General features: G+C 44.0%; 1 protein-coding gene across 1 annotated transcript in view; it reads right to left on the reverse strand.

Moving 5' to 3' along the window:
• The window catches only part of nol10 (nucleolar protein 10), a 28,335-nt gene that overhangs the window by 1,467 nt on the left and 7,781 nt on the right, over positions 1-19,087 (reverse strand). The window contains exons 11-20 of the mRNA XM_076299645.1: positions 18,705-18,854; positions 15,726-15,792; positions 10,017-10,069; positions 8,815-8,941; positions 6,090-6,169; positions 5,650-5,748; positions 4,498-4,590; positions 4,101-4,274; positions 3,394-3,728; positions 2,181-2,283 (exon numbers count right to left, since the gene is read on the reverse strand). Of these exons, the coding sequence (XP_076155760.1) occupies positions 2,181-2,283; positions 3,394-3,728; positions 4,101-4,274; positions 4,498-4,590; positions 5,650-5,748; positions 6,090-6,169; positions 8,815-8,941; positions 10,017-10,069; positions 15,726-15,792; positions 18,705-18,854 (1,281 nt within the window). The remainder of the gene's footprint in view (positions 1-2,180; positions 2,284-3,393; positions 3,729-4,100; positions 4,275-4,497; positions 4,591-5,649; positions 5,749-6,089; positions 6,170-8,814; positions 8,942-10,016; positions 10,070-15,725; positions 15,793-18,704; positions 18,855-19,087) is intronic.

Raw genomic sequence — 19,087 nt, forward strand, 5'->3', positions numbered from 1 at the left:
GCTAGATAAGTCTCTTTATACTTAAAACATTAATAACTAGATTTTTTGATCTTGATACAAGATTAATAACACTTGGTTAGATTTTATTCGATTAGCGGTTTTTACAGTGTGAGACTGGGAAATGCCACACCAATCCTGAGCTACAGAGCTGGGAAGGCCTTCATCCCATCATCTTCGTAGCAAGAATACTTATGGCACATAGTGGTTGGTGAGACACATCACCCATGCTTACTCCAGTCAGCACCAATACTGTCAGACAGTGTGTGTGTGTGTGTGTGTGTGTGTGTGCCTGCGTGCGTGTGTACACATGTTTCATATAGAATACCATCCAGACCAGAAGTAATCCAAACATAACGTGCCCGAACATCCTGGAGACGGGGTGGTCCTCAAAACTCGACACAATCTGGTGGCTTCTATTCTTACACCCATAATTGCCCTGCCGATTTAACTGCTGTGTGGAGCCAGGCGTTGGGGAACACTGTCACCCTGCAAAGCCGGCATGGACCTCCCAGGCAGAGGGGAGCCACTTGTCTGTGGCACTGACCTCAACCTCTGTTTGGCCTTAAACCCGGTGGAGAGCCGGGCCAAGGATGCGTGGGGGATTATGAAAGGGATCATCTGGATTAACGCAAACATGACATTTTCGGTGACATTCCTGGCTAGTTCAGAGAAAAAGGCAGCCAGACGCGCCATTCGCCTGTGAGCCTCCTTCCCCAGCCTCAGTTCAGGAGCGAGAACGCACAGTGTGCCAGAAAAGGGGAGAGAGAGAGACAGACAGAGAGAGAGACAGAGAGAGAGACAGAGATAAATGAGTGACAGAGGAGAGAACAGAGGGGGAGAGAGAAAAGAATGCTGCAGACCAGCAGCATTCTTGGTCAACAAATGGAGGGTCAGCAGAATCCCAAACTGTTGGATGCAAAGAGTGAGAGTGTGAGAGATAGAAAGTGGGAGAGAGAGAGAGAGAGAGAGAGAGAGAGAGGAGTGTGAGCTCCTGCTTTCCCACACTCGACCCAGAGTGACCTCTTTCACCCACTCAGTGCTCGGGCCATCTGCACACTCCCATGAGAGAGGGAGGAGAGGGAGGAGAGGTGGGAGAGAGGAAAGGAGGCGGCCACTAGAGGATGACAGCAAGAGGAAAAGGATGAACAGAGACAGAACAGAGAGGGTCAAAATGTGGCCAGAGGGGGTGGACAGTATATGCGGCGTGTGCGTGTTTGTAGGGGACAAACCACACTCTTCACTCTGCAAACTCAGCAAGGGATATGTACTCTGGGATTAAAAAACCACTATTGGTCAGTTGAAATATTAGTCGATTGGCTGGCCAGTCGTTTAAAAATGATAGAAATGATATACGGCAACTAAGCTGAATATAACTTTAATCATCATGACCCAGCTTTGGTGGTGTGACCTTGCTTTTGGTGGTGTGCACTGCACTGCGGTGACCTGATCCATTCTGTCATGTTGATAAACTCCCTTGGCATGTCCCACTACTCTGTCTTTAGCTGTTGAAAGTCTCATTTGCACAGCTGCTTTCAGCCTAGAATATGACTGCTGATAACCCTTGATCAGCTTGCAGTTAACCATGTAGTCATGACTACGGCAACCTCCAGCCAACATTTCTGGGAACTCGCACTAGTGTCTACCCTGAAGCAGAAGCTAAACATTTAAAGAAATTAAACTGATGTAAAGGGAGTGCCAAGAGAGGCCAATATTTCACAATTAACTTGTAAAGGACTCGTTTACATTTCCATGACAGAATGTCATTATCCTCCAGATATATTGTATTATACTGTGATTTATTCTGTTGTTTTTTATTCATGCTTAATATAGCTGATGTGGGTTTTCAGTAAGCCCTTGCACACTGCATCTCTGACTTCCCCTGAAGGCTTATGAAAATAGTGCACAACAGCAGTCCTCTTCATGAATTATTAATCATCCTGCTGGCTGTGATCACCTTTGCTGACTAACTCTTGAAGGAAACGATCTGCTATTGGCCTGTCTGTAAAAGACATCTACAACTACCAAATATGGAGTCCCAGACATACATAGCCACATCATGCATAGGTGTCAAAGGTTCTTAGCGGGACTCATGATGTAGTGTGAACACTGTGCACATGTATCCAGACAAGTTGTGATCAGGGATACAATGCACTGCAGCACTGGGGGACTCCACCACTTACCTTTTGAAGTGTGAACGTGAGCTGCTTGCTGCCGACCGCCGAGTCAGCAAGGTTGGACATGCCCGAACTCTCATCCAACCTCAGACGCTCCTCCAGGGTGGCCCTGTTACAAACACGCACGCACACACACAGATATAATTGGAAGTAATGGGAAAACCCCTCTTTAAACAAACATTTCCATTAGTGCATGAGGCATTCACATCCTTCCTTTAACAATCCCACACAAGCTTTAATAAGTCACGCCACCATCTCACACCACAACTTGGATCTGCACGGGTCAGAGTCAAAGGGTAACAGAGAGAAGGAGATGGTTCGGAGCCTCAGCTATCTGCCTCTGATAGATTTCACAGAGTGGTGCAAGACCAATCCAACAGGGAACATTCCAGACTTTAAACCCTGAGCAACCTCTGGCTCATCGCAGAGACAGATCAGCACAGCAGATCTCTCCACGCTTGTGAGCCTCACCCCCCCTTTCTCATAGATCACCAAAGACCAGCCCTCTGTGTGTAGCGTGGGGTGGGGTGGGGTGGGGTGGGTGACTGACCCAACAGGGGCAACCCCTACGACAGGCTCCCATCTATATTTGGGCCTCTTCCAATGATCCTTCTCCTCTTCCTGGCTCCAGCATGTGTCACCTGTCAATTAACCAATAGGATGTTTCACAAGCCCCCGCCACTCTGGCATTCCAGAGTCCAACAAAGACGGCCAGATGGACAGGCACAGGCACTAGGCCAAAGGGAATGCGGAGGAAATGGACAGTCTGGCAAGAGCGCTCTGGTCATTAGGGTATAATCTTTAATCAATGACGCTGCTCAACTACTGAGGGAGCAGTAGAGGGGTGGGGGCACTGCCAGCCAAAATGCCTCTCAAATTGCCCCATAATCTTTGGCACAGGGTCAGAGCAGCATTAGGAGAATGATTAAAGGTTTATCAGGGGCAAATGGTATGCTGCTGTAGGCTACTGGCTGGGTCCTGCAGCTTATCTCGCTCAGGCAAGTCATTTGGAAACGACTAACACAGAAGTCTCAGTATAGGGGAAGCTGATACCAGCCAGGTCATAAAGCCAGACTATTGTCTGGTCCTCCCAAAGAGTCTGAATACACACTAACCTCAGGACTGTACTCTTACACAACTTCTTGCATGCAATCCTCAGTGGCTACTACATTTGACTCCACATAGCCAGACAGACCATCCAATGAGCGGCACTACTCACTTCTGGAGTTTCTGCTTGCGCGCCACGTCGCCAAAGCTGCGGAACTCTTCTCCAGCTTTGATCTGGTAGAAGCGTGGCTGGCTCTGCGGCTGGGTCTGCCTCTGGGACGGGCCCTGCTGGGCAGCCGCGGTGCCGGACCGGAGGTCAGCGTCTCGGTCCTGTCGCCGGCCGTCCTGCCGCTGCTGGTCCTGGAGCTGGCGCCTCTCGAAATGCAGGAGGCGGCGCTGCTCGCGCACCTCGGCCACCCAGCTCTTGTCGTCGTCGTCGTCCGAGGTATCCTCGTCGGAGCTGCCGCGGCCCTCCGGCTCCTCTTCCTCCTCCTGCTGGGCCTTCTTCTGTGGTTGGGGGAAAGACCAAATTCCAGTCTCTATATTCACATCTGCCAGTCAAGCGACTAGGAGAAAGTGCACGGTTTTGAGACTTACTTTGGCTAACAGGCAGGCTACACCGGGTGCGCAACTAAGGAGCGTAAAGCATGTTCTAGAAGACTGGTCTATTTGTTTGGAATGTACAAGCAGTTTTCACAAGCCATCCAGTGTAGCCATCCAAGCTAATTGTTGCGGCAGATGCTCCGCAAGCGGGACATAGCGCATCAGTTACGTGCCTGGTCTAGCCTGCCTGTAAAGGACTTTAGATGTTCTAAACCAGTGTCTGGTGCCTTAGCTATTAGCCTCAGTAGTGAACCTCAGACTTGTCGGCCACCTCACCTCTTCCTCAGCCTCCATCTCGGCCAGCATCTTCAGCTTCTTCTTCCTCTTCTGGCTGACCTTGGAGACGAGCGGGTTGAGCAGGCGGTACTCCTCACTCTCCTCATCCACCTGGTAGTCGGGGTTCTCGAACATCACCTTGAAGCGGTCGTCACTGAGCAGGCTGGTGGAGCCCTGGGGAAATAAGAGAGTCAAAAGAGGAAGGTGAACGTGGATTACAGAGGAACGTCACCCTAATCACGGGTCAAAGCATCTGCTTCAATTTGTGGCATCTCTCCTCTCCACAGAGGTTTGGGCTTGAAGCCCTTTAGCATTACACACCGACAGTTACACCGAGACATTAAACACACCGGCACAAATAAATATATTTCTTTATAAATGTGTCTGTGTGTCCCACCTTGGCCTTCTTCTTCCTGGACTTGAGCAGGGCCTCGTCCTCTCCCTCGTCCATGAGCTTCAAGGCCAGCTCCTTGTTCACCTTGGGCAGCTTCTGTCTCGGAGACACACAAGACTCTGGTGAGCCAGCGCATCTCACTGCTCCTGTCCAGCACTAGCACACCTCCCACCAGCCTCTCACAACCCCAACCGGCTCCAGCAGCCAGAGATAAAAGGCCAGGTATCCCCTGTCCCGCCATTTCACTCCAATTCAGATCAGTTAGAGCCAAAAACGCTGAGATGTTCTGCCAATACTAGACAGCCCGTTGTTCCTGCAGCTGCATATTGCCTAGTTGGCTGATGCACAAAGTTCTTCTGTCTGTAGAAAGCGAACGCTGTGCCTTGTCATAGGCTACCCGGAATTTACTAAGCTTTCACTTCAACAGGTAAACAACCTGCGACAACATTAAAATGAATACAAAGTTTATTGATCATGAAATTGGCCTAATACATAATAAGAGTCAACAACCAGAGATATATGCTAATGCAGTAGTTCTAATCTATTTAAAAATATTTGTGCTTGTAGCCCACTTTGAATGACGTGAAAGTAAGACATCAAAAAGCAAACAAAAGTTAAAGGTGCTCTAAGCAATGTTGGGTAACGTCACTTCTGTTGACGTTCAAACTAAACAGAAAGCTAGCACGTTTAGGAGAGTTTCAATTTGTCAATTTGTTTGCTGAAACAATTTGTTATGTTTTTATGGTCTAGGCTGGACCAAGTTGTTTTTGTTGCCATTTGTGGAGCCTGGGCTGTCCACAGAGACCATGTTTTTTACAGTGTATACAGGGCACAGGCAGCTAGCGGATGGTGAAGTGATGTTTGCTGTATGTGACAAAAAATGTTTTAGCTTAGGAACTGTGTAACATTGCTTAGAGCACCTTTTATTTAATGTTGCTTTTGACATAGGTCTGGTACAATGAAACAAAACTGGTGTCCTACTGATTCTGATGTCTCTGAAAGTTTTTCTATTTGACGGACTTTGACGGATTTGGATTAGGCTACACCTGTTTTTAAAAGGCGGAAAATTTTCACCGCAAATTTTCACTTCTTATGTGCGTACCCCCACAAGACATAACCACAAGGCATGAAAGTACACAGTTTACAGGGCCACACCTTCAGCTGCACCCGCTGGGTCCTTGATTCATCAATCTTCTGTCGGATCTTGTCCTTGCGATACTCATCATAGGCAAATGGATTCACCATCGTCTTGACCTGATGGAAAAGCATGACAAGGTTCTTTCAGGTCGTTTCCCAACTTCTTAAAGAAGTTCTACAGAACATGTGATATGACAGCATGTTGTAACTAGCAATCAGTGTTATGTAGCAATGTGTTTTTGCATTTTGAAAGAGAGAACACTGTTATGTGACTCATAGGACATGCCTGGTAGGAAAAAAGACAAACATTTCCTACAGATTAATATCAGTAGCTCATTAAAACGTGATGAAGATTAATGCAACTGCTCCATACTGACACTGACAGTGAAGATACAGTTAATTAAATGTTTGGCATTCCAGACACTCTTACAGACAGGCACAGGCACACCTACACATACCTTATGGTAGAGGCGGATGTCCATAAAGAAGCCATGCATGTAGGCACGCAGGAGGGGTGTGCCAATCAGATGGGTGAGACCTACAGGGTTTATCAGAGGACAGTTAGCTGCACCACACGCACACACAGACAGAGACACCACAACTATCTCCACCAAAGATAGTTCCAGCATATTGAGCAAATGTATGGCCATTTAGAAGAATTCATCCAAATCAAAACCTCAGTGAAATTAATTGGTCCCGACATGGATGGGTTGATCACATAAGAAACCAAGTAAGCGCAAAGAAGCATTAAGGGCACAGCACAAAGCTGACAAATGCCATGAGTTGTGCAACCGCCATACATGTGCATGTACATTGGAACAACTGAACGGCTAATTGAAATGTGAGGCCATATGTCATTGTGCTTTTTCACTGGATTTGACGGGAGAGTAATGGCTTTTGCAGGACGCCTGTAATTAAAAAAGCACCAAATCCCTCTTAACAAGTTAGGTCAACCCTGACTTTATGTGTGTGGAACAAAACTCTGACTCTAAGCCATGGATGTGGTTCTTTGGAGAACCACACACAACTTTCTTTTTTTGTCAGCTGGCCTCACACCCGTTGTGCTGGAGAGGTCAGATGATCCATTAGGGGGAGAGTGTGTATGTGTGTGTATGTATGTGAGAGAGAGTGAATGAGAGAGAGGGAGAGAGAGAGTGAAGAAATGAGCCTGAGAAACCACCACTCCCTCAAGGGTGACTTCCTGTAACGGGGGCCTCAAGATTTACAAGGCCCTTACGTAAAGGCGTCTGGCAGCGTGCCTGATGCGTGTGGGAAAGGTCCTGGGTGGCCCGCTAATTAGCAGTGTGCCAAACGGAGAAGGCTTCGGCGCAGGACGCCTTGGATGCATCGGCGCTGTCTGCGAAGCATGTGAGGGGACGCTTCAAAGTAGGTGGGGGGCGGGTGGTGGAGCTCGCTCCTGCTGCCTCCGAGCGAAAAAAAAAAAAAAAAAAAAAGGCAAAGGAAAAAGCGATAGGAGCGCAGGCATGCAGGTCTCCGCTCAAGGGCCTCTCACGCACCACGATACCTGGCCCATGACTCACCAACCACATCTGAGGCTTGATGTACAGGTTGGGGGGGGGGGCAGGGCCAGGCCTCTTCGGAGCCTCTCAGGAAAAAAACAAAAACAAAAAAAAACGGCCTTTATCCAGGTAAAGTCCATGGGAACAAAAAGGCTGCATACCACTGACGTCCGCCCGCGCTCGGCGACTACAGGGCTGAAAACGGTTTGATTTGCGTGGACTTAAATGGTCTCCATCGAAGACTTGGAGTGAACAATGACCGACCAAAACCCACACGCTCTGCCTAAAGCACTAGAAGCCCTCGCTTTTCATGGGACGCCAGCCGGCAGTGTTGCTTGGTTTGCCACCAGGTTTTTTGCTGCGGAGCGACGCGGCGTTCTCTCATCCTGCGTGTGACAAAAGTGAAGTCCAACCAAAACTCAACAACCCGAGAACGTTTGTAGAAACGAGAAAAAGAGAAAAAAAAGGAAAGCCAATAAACACTTTGACCAGGGCCATAAACACTACACCCGAGACGGTCATCTGGGCTTCCTTTATCCGGAAATTAAACTGTTTTCATGAGAACCTGAGGAGCTCCGCAAGACTAAACAGAAGAGAGGAATATCGAACAAATGAACCCTCATGACGTCACTGCGAGTGTCCTGTTTAACTAAGGCTTCCCTTGCAATAACTTTCTGAGAGAGAGGTCAGGGGAGGCCAGTGAGTGGACGGAGGAGAGAGGTCTCTCAGTGAAGCGCGAGAAAGCGCAGTCTTTGGCCCCATTGAGGTCTTGTGTATAAATATGAGTGCCTGGATGGTGAAGAGTGTGTATGTATGGACATATCTGTGCCTCTGTGCGTGAGAGAGAGAAAAGGGGAAACCAAGTGAGTGTGTGTGCGTGTCTAATGCTGGTGTGATCAAAGAGGAAAGGGAGGGGAAAAAAGACAGACATCCCTCCCCCTCCGCCTACTGTTATACAATCCCAGCATTCCACAGCTGTGGCGGGGCTTCCCTCCAGGCCCCCCACCCCCACCCCTCAGCCCCCCAGCCCCCACCCCATTCCCATGCTATGCGCCTGTCACTGGAGCTCATCTCCTTTCTGCTGATGGCTGCACTACTGCCTTTCGCCATCTCCTCCACGCTTCCCACCTTCCTTCCTCCCGCCCTCCCTCATCTCCCTCGTCTCACTCGTGTGGAGGTGTCTCTTTCCTCCCGCCTGCAGATGGTATCAGCGTGTGCTGCTGGCGGCAAGGGCCGAGTTTCAGCAGGCCGCCTAAACCAGCAGGATTTCTTTCCTGCACCTGGCACCACTACACACAGTGGGCCACAAAAGGGGGTATTAGGGGACTAGGCCATCATAAATTTCAGCCTCTACTGATGGTGTAACCCAATGTCTGGTGGAGGCTAATATAACCCATTCATCAGGAGATGCCTGGGAGAATCGGCTATGCGAGACCTCTTACCTCTCTGTAGAGGAACGGGCTAACACACAGAACACTACCCTAGGCAGTGCATTGGATTCCATCTCAAAGTGAAGCACACTCTTATAAGACAGCTTTTGTGGAAAAGGCCTGAGCTTTCTGTGGGCCAATGAGGACAAGTTTGTAATTTTCCATTTTCACATAATCTGAAGGACCACACAGAAATGGATTCAGTGAAATCAAATAAAAAAAAAAAAATGTACCCAGGTTTTCCAAGTCTTTCCGGGTGACGAACTTGTAGTCGTCGTAGACAGTGGTCTCCGGGTTCTCCTCCAGCTCCTCGGTCAGGTTGTCCAGGAAGGAGCACCAGCGCGGAGCAGGGCCGAGAGCCTGAGGTGGCACAGAGGACAGCCGTGAGTGACCAATGGCCAGAACAGAGAGGGAACTGGGTCTCCACATTCACACAGGGTTCCCCACATCAACAATCATCAGCATGAAGGACCTCCACATGTAGGCCAACACACATTTCCTGGGAGGACATATTTGTTGAGTGTATTTGAGTGTTTTTGGTAGACTGTGAAACATTACATTTCATTCCAGTGTTTAGCCAGGCTTACATAAGCGACTGAAAAGGGACATGTGAAGGGAAAACAAATCAGTAGTATGCCCTTATTAACCTTGCACTGTGGAGAATAAAACTTGGGCACACTAAAGTGAATTATGCTATCATTAGTAGACCCATGCATGTCCTTTCATAAATATCTTCTAACACGATGAAACACCTGCTGTTTTGACTTTTTTGTGTAACAGAATGACATTAGTTTTTTAGGGTGAACGTTGTCAAGGCCAGTTCCTTTGACCAAGTGTCCATCTATGGAATACACATGGCCTACAGATCATCTTCACTGTTGACAATGACACCATTTCTAACCTTCCCAGACTGGTATCTGCACATGAGGCTAGTCAGGGGGTATTTCTCTGCATTTTTTCAGCACTAACTCCAACTATAGCATTCTGAGAAAGTAATCTGCCATGGTCACGCATGAACATCTCAGTGCCATCCACAAACACACTGCTGTATTGTGTCACAACACATTCTTTCCAGAAAGCCATGATAGTGGCGAAGGCACAAGGAGCTTGGCTGACACCATCATCAATGTGACGTCCAAGGGAGCAGTACAATTAGGGCATGGGGTTGGCACAAACGCCTATGGGCAACATGAGGGTGAGTAATCAGGTCTTGTGGTTCTTCAGCTGTTTCACAGTAAAAGCCCCAGGGGAGGGAGTCGATGAGTGGGTCGTCATCTGAACATGAAGATAAGTATTGTATCTTGCTCTCTTCCTTCCTTGTATGTTTGGGAGGTGATCGTCATTGGAGGCCAAAGTCATTAGAGATGTCCAGAGAGAAAAAAAAAACAGTTCAATGTCAAAAAAAAAAAAAAGTACAAGACACTTAAATACTTACTGGTATGTACAATGTGTTCATTTTGGGATCTTCATTGGCAGTAAAAAGCATACCTACACACAAAGAGAATGTAAAATGAGTATATGACAGCAGCATAGAATGTGTGAGTGTCAGTGACAAAACAGGGGTCTGTAAAACAGGTTACTCCTATGCAGACGCTCGTTCACTTGGGCAGGAGGGGCAGAGCCCTACTAACGATTCATCCACTAGAAAAGTAGATCCACAAAATATTTTTTTAAATAAAATGTTGTTTGTTTATTATTGTAATCTGTGGCAAAGTACTCAATCATGTTACATTTTTGTATGATTTGCAAAGAAATTTCGAAATGATCGCAAAGATCTCGTTGATCATATCCATAGTTGTTGTAGGCCTGCTACGTCAAATTTCAGCGCCTGCTGTTTGTCTATGTAAATCTGTCGACCGATAATGGAACTGCAGCTAGAGCGCGGTTAGTAGAAGGTCGGGTGGGCAGATCATGCCACTGCCCACCGTATACGACGTCAGAACTTACTGTAATATGCCTACTGTACTGTAGTATGCCTACTGTATTAGTCCGCACGAAGTTTGTGAGGTCAGACAGACAGTTGAAAAATGCCGAGTGAACAGCGTGTGTGCAATAGTGTGGAGTTTCTCTTAAAGAACTAATTCGAAAGACTTGATTTTGTAGTTAAATTAGCTATCAAAGACCTAGGACTTGATCAGCCCGACATTAACATCGTATACCAACAAACAAAGGACAAGAGTCGGTCATTTAATCGGACATTTTCACGTTCGTGGTAGGCCATATGTCTGATAAGAAGCTCTGGTTGTCCTAAACGCAATAAAATGTTCTGTTTTCCATGCCTGCTTTTCCGATCTTCTGGGGGACAAGGGGATGTTTAGAGTAGGCTAGTGTAGGTGTGTGTGACATGAAACATTTTCAGAGAAGGCAAAAAACTTGAGGCTAGCATCTGAGTTGTGCAAATTAGCCATGCTGGAGAAAACTAATATTGCAGCACAACTCGATGAGGGCTACAGTGTAAGTGCGAAATCGTGTAGGCCTACGAGTTTGTTCACCTGAGAGTGACACAGATAAAGTAAGGCTGATTGCACAGACATTTGATGGGGCTAGTGTCATGAGAGGAGCATCTTGTGGAGTGCGTAAGAAAGTGCAAGATGTGTAGGCTACCCTAATTGCTATGCACATCAATTGAACCTGGTGATGGAAAAGGCTGCGTCAGCAGCATCCTCAGTGCGTGTCTTCTTCTTGGATCTTTATGGTTTCTCCGCTTTTTTCACAAGATCTCCTAAAAGATTTAAAAGCTAATTTTGGAGTGTTTCGAAATAATTGAAACATCTGGACATTTTGATACAATCTCAGTTAGAGAGGCTAAAGGGTTTTCTCGAATGCTCTTAGATCCCGAGTTTTTATTCATTTTAGACCTGTTCTACAAGATCATGCCCCATGTAGATGTGCTCTATGCACAGCTGCAGAAAATAGCAATTGATGCAGTGGAGGCACACAGGGTTACAGACAAGTTTGTGGCCAACATGAGAACGATAGGCCTACGTGATGTCCCGTGCCTTTGTGCAAAACATACCGGTGTCCAGGATAAGCGCAGGTCCACTTCTAACTTTGCGCAAATTGCCTATGAAGTGTGTGACAATCATAGTTACCGCTACCGACAGATTTTTATTCACTGGCCATTTGTCTGCCGCCATCCTATTTGATAGTTCAAGCTTCCTCAAATTTTCCAAATCATTCCCCAAGGAGTTCGTAAAAAACTGCCCTTTTACTTGTATGTGTCACTTAATATTAATTTCTATACAAACCACGGTGGACACACAAGCACTCATTCCATGGTATACCCCCCCCCCCCTCATACTGTACACACAGAATATTTACCTTTTTAATGAATAGCCTACTTTTAATTTACTCTTTAAAATTGAGCTGGCTCTTGAACACAATAATTTTGTTACTTATAATTTCTTTTATGAGTAGGAACCTATTTTTGACCAGGGGTGCTGAATAACAAAAATAATGGATGTCCGACGATTTCTTCCCTCCTGGACATGTTTCGGATTTTGACTGCTAAATACGTCATTTTAGTGCGGTGTGCGGGTGATAGAGAGAAGTTTTAGAAAAGTCCTGGGCAGCCACAAATTCCAATGTTCCGCGACAGCAATCCGAAGCCACCTAGCCCACCCTAACCCCACAGAAGCGCACTTGACATCATTAGCCTATTTCAGTATAGCTAAGGAAAATTACTTTTCTGATCGTCAAAACCACACCAGAGATGTTTGGCTTTAAATATAGGCTAATAATCAGGCTGCAATGATCTCGCAAATAATTTCTGAATAGCCTAAAGTGTGTCGTCTCCACAGCAAGTGTCCTAATAATTTCTATCTTAGCGACTAGGATAGTGAAATTATTTCACTAGCTATACATTTATTAATTTTGCAAAACTGTAAAACACAATTAAAGTTTCTTTCAGCTTATCCATGCTTTTTTGAACGTGTAAATCGCATAGAATATGTAGACCTATATCAACTGTACATCGTTATCACATAGGCCTAGGCCTAGCTGAAACCACGCTACGGTTCTTACAGTAACTGACTCACGTTCACTCTATCTCTATAACTGTTCATTTTTAGTAGCCTATATTCGAGCCTATCCATAACCCTTTTTTGTTAATTGACTCATCATTTCACATACAAAAATATAAATTATGTCAGACAGCAAATTAGTAATTATTTAAACATGTATATAATATTTTTTAAAAATCTATCTCCTGCCAGCAGGGGGTGCTGCCCTCAGCACCCCCCTTCCCGCGCCCTTGTGGTTTAATGCGGCGTGAAGCCTACGCTTGGAGCTCCAGTGGAATTTTGATTTCGAATTCTCAGTTAATTTGTTTCCCTCTTGAGTTTTTCCCCCAAAGTAGTTCTCCACTGATTTGAGCTAATGAGCTGATTACCGGTACCTACCTTGTAGCTTTTGTCTGGAATCTCAAAATTTCACTTCTTATGAATAAAATAATTATTATGTAGGTTAACCATAGGTTAATAATGCATGAACAAAACGGTGTTTTGACCGCAAGTGGTAACATTATGGGATTCCATTCCCCAGATTTTGCTCATAGCCTAGCCATAGAAAGAAAGAGCCGTAAAAATGAACAAAATCTCCGTGGACCGTCCTTAGTGTGCCTTTTTTTTTCTAAACTTGATCATCAGACTCTGCCCGCCTATTTGCCAACCCAGGAGGAGGCGGTAATGGGTTCTTCTAAGAAAATGTAGGGGTGTTCCTTTCTATTTCAAGAAAAGATTCTTCTATATTCTGCGAAAAGGAATATCAAGGTGTTGTTCTTCCCTGAAACCCACAGACACGTCTGAACATTCTTTATAGGTTTGTTTATCTGGCTTAGGCCAGGAACACCAAGGAAATACAACACACTCCCACTTATATCCGAGTGCATACCAGGTGAGTGAAAACAATTCCCAAATTCTGCACCAGCGCACCCCAGAGCTAACGCACCCACGTTACAATGATCAAGGCCAAGATAATGGATACATACATCCATCGTATCAGTTGGGCAATATCAAATCTCCATCTTCCTGTAAAGCCAATGAACTGCAATCCCACTACATTCATATGTATTACTGTATACTGAATATTTGTTACATCATACCCCAGTGCATTTAGCAAAAAGTGTATGACCTCTGCTCACGTAACAACAAAAAAACATGTTGCTTGTTTTTAAAAAAAAAAATATTATTACATTGTGTGATCAATATGCCAGAATAACTGCACAGGGGTGCAAATAGCATACACTGATATTTGTACCAGACGGGGTATTAATAGAACACATTGCTGTGTGCACCAGGGTACGAATAGCATACATTGATATTTGTACCAGACGGGGTACTAATAGAACACATTGCTGTGTGCACGGGGGTACGAATAGAATTCACTTCTTATTGCACCAGGGTATGAATAGCATACACTGCTAATTGTACCAGGGGTGCAAACAGCCTTACCCAATAAAATAACATTAAGTAGGTTAACCATAGGTTAATAATGCATGAACAAAACGGTGTTTTGACCGCAAGTGGTAACATTATGGGATTCCATTCCCCAGATTTCGCTCATAGCCTAGCCATAGAAAGAAAGAGCCGTAAAAATGAACAAAATCTCCGTGGACCGTCCTTAGTGTGCCTTTTTTTTTCTTCTAAACTTGATCATCAGACTCTGCCCGCCTATTTGTCAACCCAGGAGCCGCTACTGCTCCTATGAGATAAAAACCCTTCAATTCACAAAAATTCCAGGCATTTTCCTGACTTATCTAACAGCAACTGGACAGTCCCAACCCATATGTACACGGACAGCAATGCTGTCTTTAACACCATCATCTCCATCTCCTCCTAAGAGCAACCTAGTCACGTAAAGGCTAAGGCAACTGTTAATTTCAGACACCATCTGTCACCGGATATTAAGCCTTCTCCTAAGCCACTGAATTCTCCAATAAACTGAATGTTCAGTTAAAGGTTAGCATCTCCCAGGCAAACTAGATGTAAAACAGTCAAAGGTCAGAATAGTTTATTCTTTCAAACACTGAATGCTAAAGTCCCAGTCCCTAAGGTTAGCTGTTTAACACTTTACATTAGTTATATCAGCAGAAAACCACTAAATTCTCCTTCTCTCTCACAAGTTGCTGACACAAATGTAAAAAGTATTGACAGTGTAAGAAAAGTGTTACTGTGTCCCTTTGACACCATGTGGTAACATGAACCTTACGTGACCAATTCCCATAGAGTGTGTATAAAATTCAGTTTGTGTTACTACTGCTACCATCTAGTGTTTACAAGAAGCATTACACCAGGGATAATGATGGCTGCATCACCAAGAAAGAGAGGGCTTTTTCAGTACATGAGCCAAGGGAGGTTAAAATATGCCACAAATCTAGAATCCAGTAAGCTGCGAACAGTCCATTTTCCACAGACAGCTTAATAGATTTCTCAAAAATAAAAAAGTCAATAATTTCTAAAAAATTAAACACTAATATATGACGAAGTGGCCCTGAGTTTGGCAGCGATATCACTGGCATATATGGTAGAGCAAGCGCAGTATTGCGCAAAAGAATTGCCAGCGTTAAGGTGTGATCAAACGCAATAAGTGGGTTGAGCCAGGTTGGATTCAATTAATAAAATGTTTTTTTAAAGCTGACCAATAGCAGTGTTGAGCAATATGTTTAAATGGAATGCGTCAGACGAGATTACAGTAGTCTTTGAAATCTCAATATTGTGCACCTGAATTACCCTGGAAAACCAATGTCGCGTAGATTTTTTGCCTATAGCCTACTCCTACTGTCCTGCTTATGATCACATAGGACGGCAGAATGTCCCATTCTTACCATAAAGGGATGTTGACTTATTTGCCAATAGAGCCTAGATCAACGTTGTTGCATGCGATTGGTTTAACCCATGCTTTTCTATAGAGGATGTTTTGAGTGCTGTGTCTCCTCATTAGAATGTCTCTGGTTCATATCTGTATTTGTTAGCGCTATGCTTTTGAGCATGAGCTGCTAAATAAAAGAAGGCCAGTGCTGAGGATGTCCAAAAATGGTCATATCAGAGATTTTGTGACAGGGACTACAGGAGAATATGACTTCAGTCTGGTGGTAAGGAGAACATAACATAACATCAAAATAAAATTTGGCAGGACTGCTACTCACCAGAATTTGGGTAGATACAAACATCATTGATGTTGCTCTGAGGTTCCACGGTAGAGAATATTTTACCCTGCAAAAACCAAAATATGTCAAAAAGGTTCATAAAGGACATCAAACATTTTTAAAAGTTATTTGTAATAACAATTTATGTACATACAGCGGGGAAAATAAGTATTGAACACGTCAACATTTTTTTCAGTAAGTATACGTCCAGTGAGGCTATTCGCATGAAATTTTCACCAGACATTAGTATTAACTTAGGTAATCCACACATATATAAAAATCCAAACATTAATGTCTAAAAGTAGAGTTATGAGTAAAAAAGTGGAATGGCACAGGGAAAAAGTATTGAACACACTAAGAAAAAGCAGTACACAAAGGCAAGGAATGGCAAGGAACAAACTGGAATCTATAAGTATTTAGAGAAATTATCCCTCCTATCTGTGCAAATTTATATAAACTGGGTTAGTACATACTGGTGGGCTATAAAAAGGTTTTTTGTTACCAAGGTGTCACACAAGAAACATTTCATGATGGGCAAAAGCAAAGAGCCCTCCCAAGACCTTTGCAACCTTATTGTTGCAAAACATATCAATGGAACTGGTTACAGATGCACTTCAAAACTTCTGAATCATCCAGCAAGCAGTATTGGAGCCATTATCTGCAAGTGGAAGGAACATCAATGCATCATCAACTGGCCATGCACAGGATCTCCTTGCAAGATTTCTGACCAGGAAGTCAGAAGGATAGTCAGAAGTGTAGCCGAAGATCCAAGGACCACTCAGAGAAAGCTCCAGAAAGACTTGGAGGCAGCAGGTACAATTTTTACAGAGAAAATCATAGGTAATGCACTCCACCACCATGGCCTCTACGCACGCTCATCCCGCATGACTCTTTTGCTGAAGAAAAACATGTCAAACCTCGTTGAAAGTTTGCTACACAACATTTGGACAATCCTATGCGATACTGAGAGAATGTATTCTGGTCTGGTGAGAGCAAAACTGAACTTTTCGGATGTCATACTACACACCATATTTGGAGGAGAAATGGCACTGTGCATCACCCTAAAAATACCATACCAACAATGAGGTTTGGAGGTGGTGGCATCATGGTGTGGGATGTTTTTCATCTCATGGTACTGGCAGACTTCATACAGTTGAAGGAATGATGAATGGAGTCATTTTGTTCCAGGAGAAACTTTACATCCACCAGGATGATGAGGATGAGACATGGCTAGACCTTCCAGCAGGACAATGATCCAAACCATTCAGCAAAGGAAACTCTCAATTGGTTTCAGAGAAATGAAATCAAGGCCCTGACTTCAATCCAATTGAACAGTTTTGGAAGTTAACTAAAGATCAGGATTCACAAGAGGGACCCCTGGAATCTTCAATATTAAAGGACTATCTGTTTAAAAGAATGGGCCAAAATCACACCAGAATACTGTGACTGATTAGTTTTCGTCATACAGGAAATGCCTTGAAGCTGTCATTACGAAAAAAGGCTTTTCCACAAAGTATTTAAGAAATTTCAGCAGGCGTGTTCAATACTTTTTTCCTGTGTCATTCCACTTTATTACACATAACTCTACCTATGGACTTTAATGTTTGGAATTTTTTATATGGGTGGATTATCTGAGTTAATAGTAATATCTGGTGAAAATTTCATGCAAATAGCTTCATTGGAAGTATACTTACTGAAAAAAATGTTGACGTGTTCAATACTTATTTTCCCCGCTGTATGTGATGTGATTCTGGCAACCTTTGACTAAGGCAAGGCAACCAATCACATATGTCTTCAATAAATCATTAGATTCAGAGGCAACCAATCTCACTCAGGATATTTGAACTTCTGAAAATTATAAATGCGGCCCAATTGCTTCTAAGTGGCAGAGTTTGGATATGTCATGCCATGCCAGTCACAGCAGGACACAATATGATATGTGCCACATCTATGTGCTACTAAATCAAATGTACAGTATATTGGATATCTTAATATCATATATATGTTTTGTTATCACACGGATTAGAACATTTTATATAATTAAGCTGACACAAGGCAACGTTTTGAGCACTATTGCTGGGCAAGGTTCCTGTGTATATTGATGTTATGGCACATTCCCATTGATATTGGACATCATTTCTTTTTTTTTGAGTTCTTTAATCATCAGTAAGCAAATATTTATGATCATCAAGTCAAAAACATAGATCCGTGGTTGTGTGGTTGCCCAAAAACATTGCTCAAAAAGTTGCCACATTTATTAGTGTCAATGTCGTTGGCAACAAAGTACAGATATTCAAATTATTAGGTGAGATGTTGGTGTTTGTGATATATAAAATTTGCTATTATTGCTAAACATACAGTTGAGGATCCATACTGAAAATAAAGAACAGATAATTCCTCAAAATTTCATTATCTCACCTACATTATAATTTTTTAAAAGTTTTGTGTCCACACTACACTGAAACGCCATAGACGTGCATGCTGGTGGTGCTTTCGGGAACATTAACTTTTACCACTATGATGGCAACCACACATCATCATGCTAGAAGTTCTCCATTTCCCCTGTACACACTATAACACAAACCCAGTTTTAAAAGTTATCCACCTTAGAGATCTTTTTGAAAAGTATTTTCAGTGTTGGAATATGCCGTTTTAATGAGGACGGAATGGCTAAGTGGAGAAATAATTATGCGTATTTAGATTCACCGAACATAATGTGGACAGGACCTAGGTCTTTCTAATCAAATTAACTTGCAATGTTAAATTGTTCTAAGGAGGTGTTATGAACAGTGATTTCCCAAGCACTACATTCCATACAAAGTTACACCCATTTCCATGACCTGTAAAAACCTGTAAAAGGAAATCAACCATACATTGATTCCTAATGTAATAGGGAGACAAGCCTCAGCAATGTCTTCACCTATCCATGAATCTCTATTCAAGGGGAGGAGACACTTGTGTTAAGAGCGCCTCTCTTACCGTGTCCTTGTGCCACATCTTGATGATCTTTGAGTCAGCAGAGATCACCAAGTCCAGCTGCTCGTGGAAGTTGAGGGACTGGATGGGAAGGCTGTAGTAATGGTCCTTCACTAGCAGCGGTTGTGACGACCGCAGGTCATACAGGAGAACCTGCAAAATGGGCCAAACAGGTGAATCTGTGGTCCCCGCAACTAGCTCGGGATAAAACTCATTTAACATGCATTTTTCATACACTCTGGAAAAAATGAAGAGAAAAATGTGGTCTCTTAATTTTGAATATGACCATTAACTCATTTGAATGTCACTCAGCAATTCTAGAGCTGTATGTCCATTTAAAATAAGTTCATCAAAATGTCAGCTTTAAAGCAACACCAAAGAACTTT

Source organism: Alosa pseudoharengus, unplaced genomic scaffold (assembly GCF_046254945.1).
Source record: "Alosa pseudoharengus isolate Yale_2024_CS ecotype anadromous, Long Island Sound unplaced genomic scaffold, YU_APseudo_1.1 YU_APseudo_1.1_scf_22, whole genome shotgun sequence".
Taxonomy (NCBI): domain Eukaryota; kingdom Metazoa; phylum Chordata; class Actinopteri; order Clupeiformes; family Clupeidae; genus Alosa; species Alosa pseudoharengus.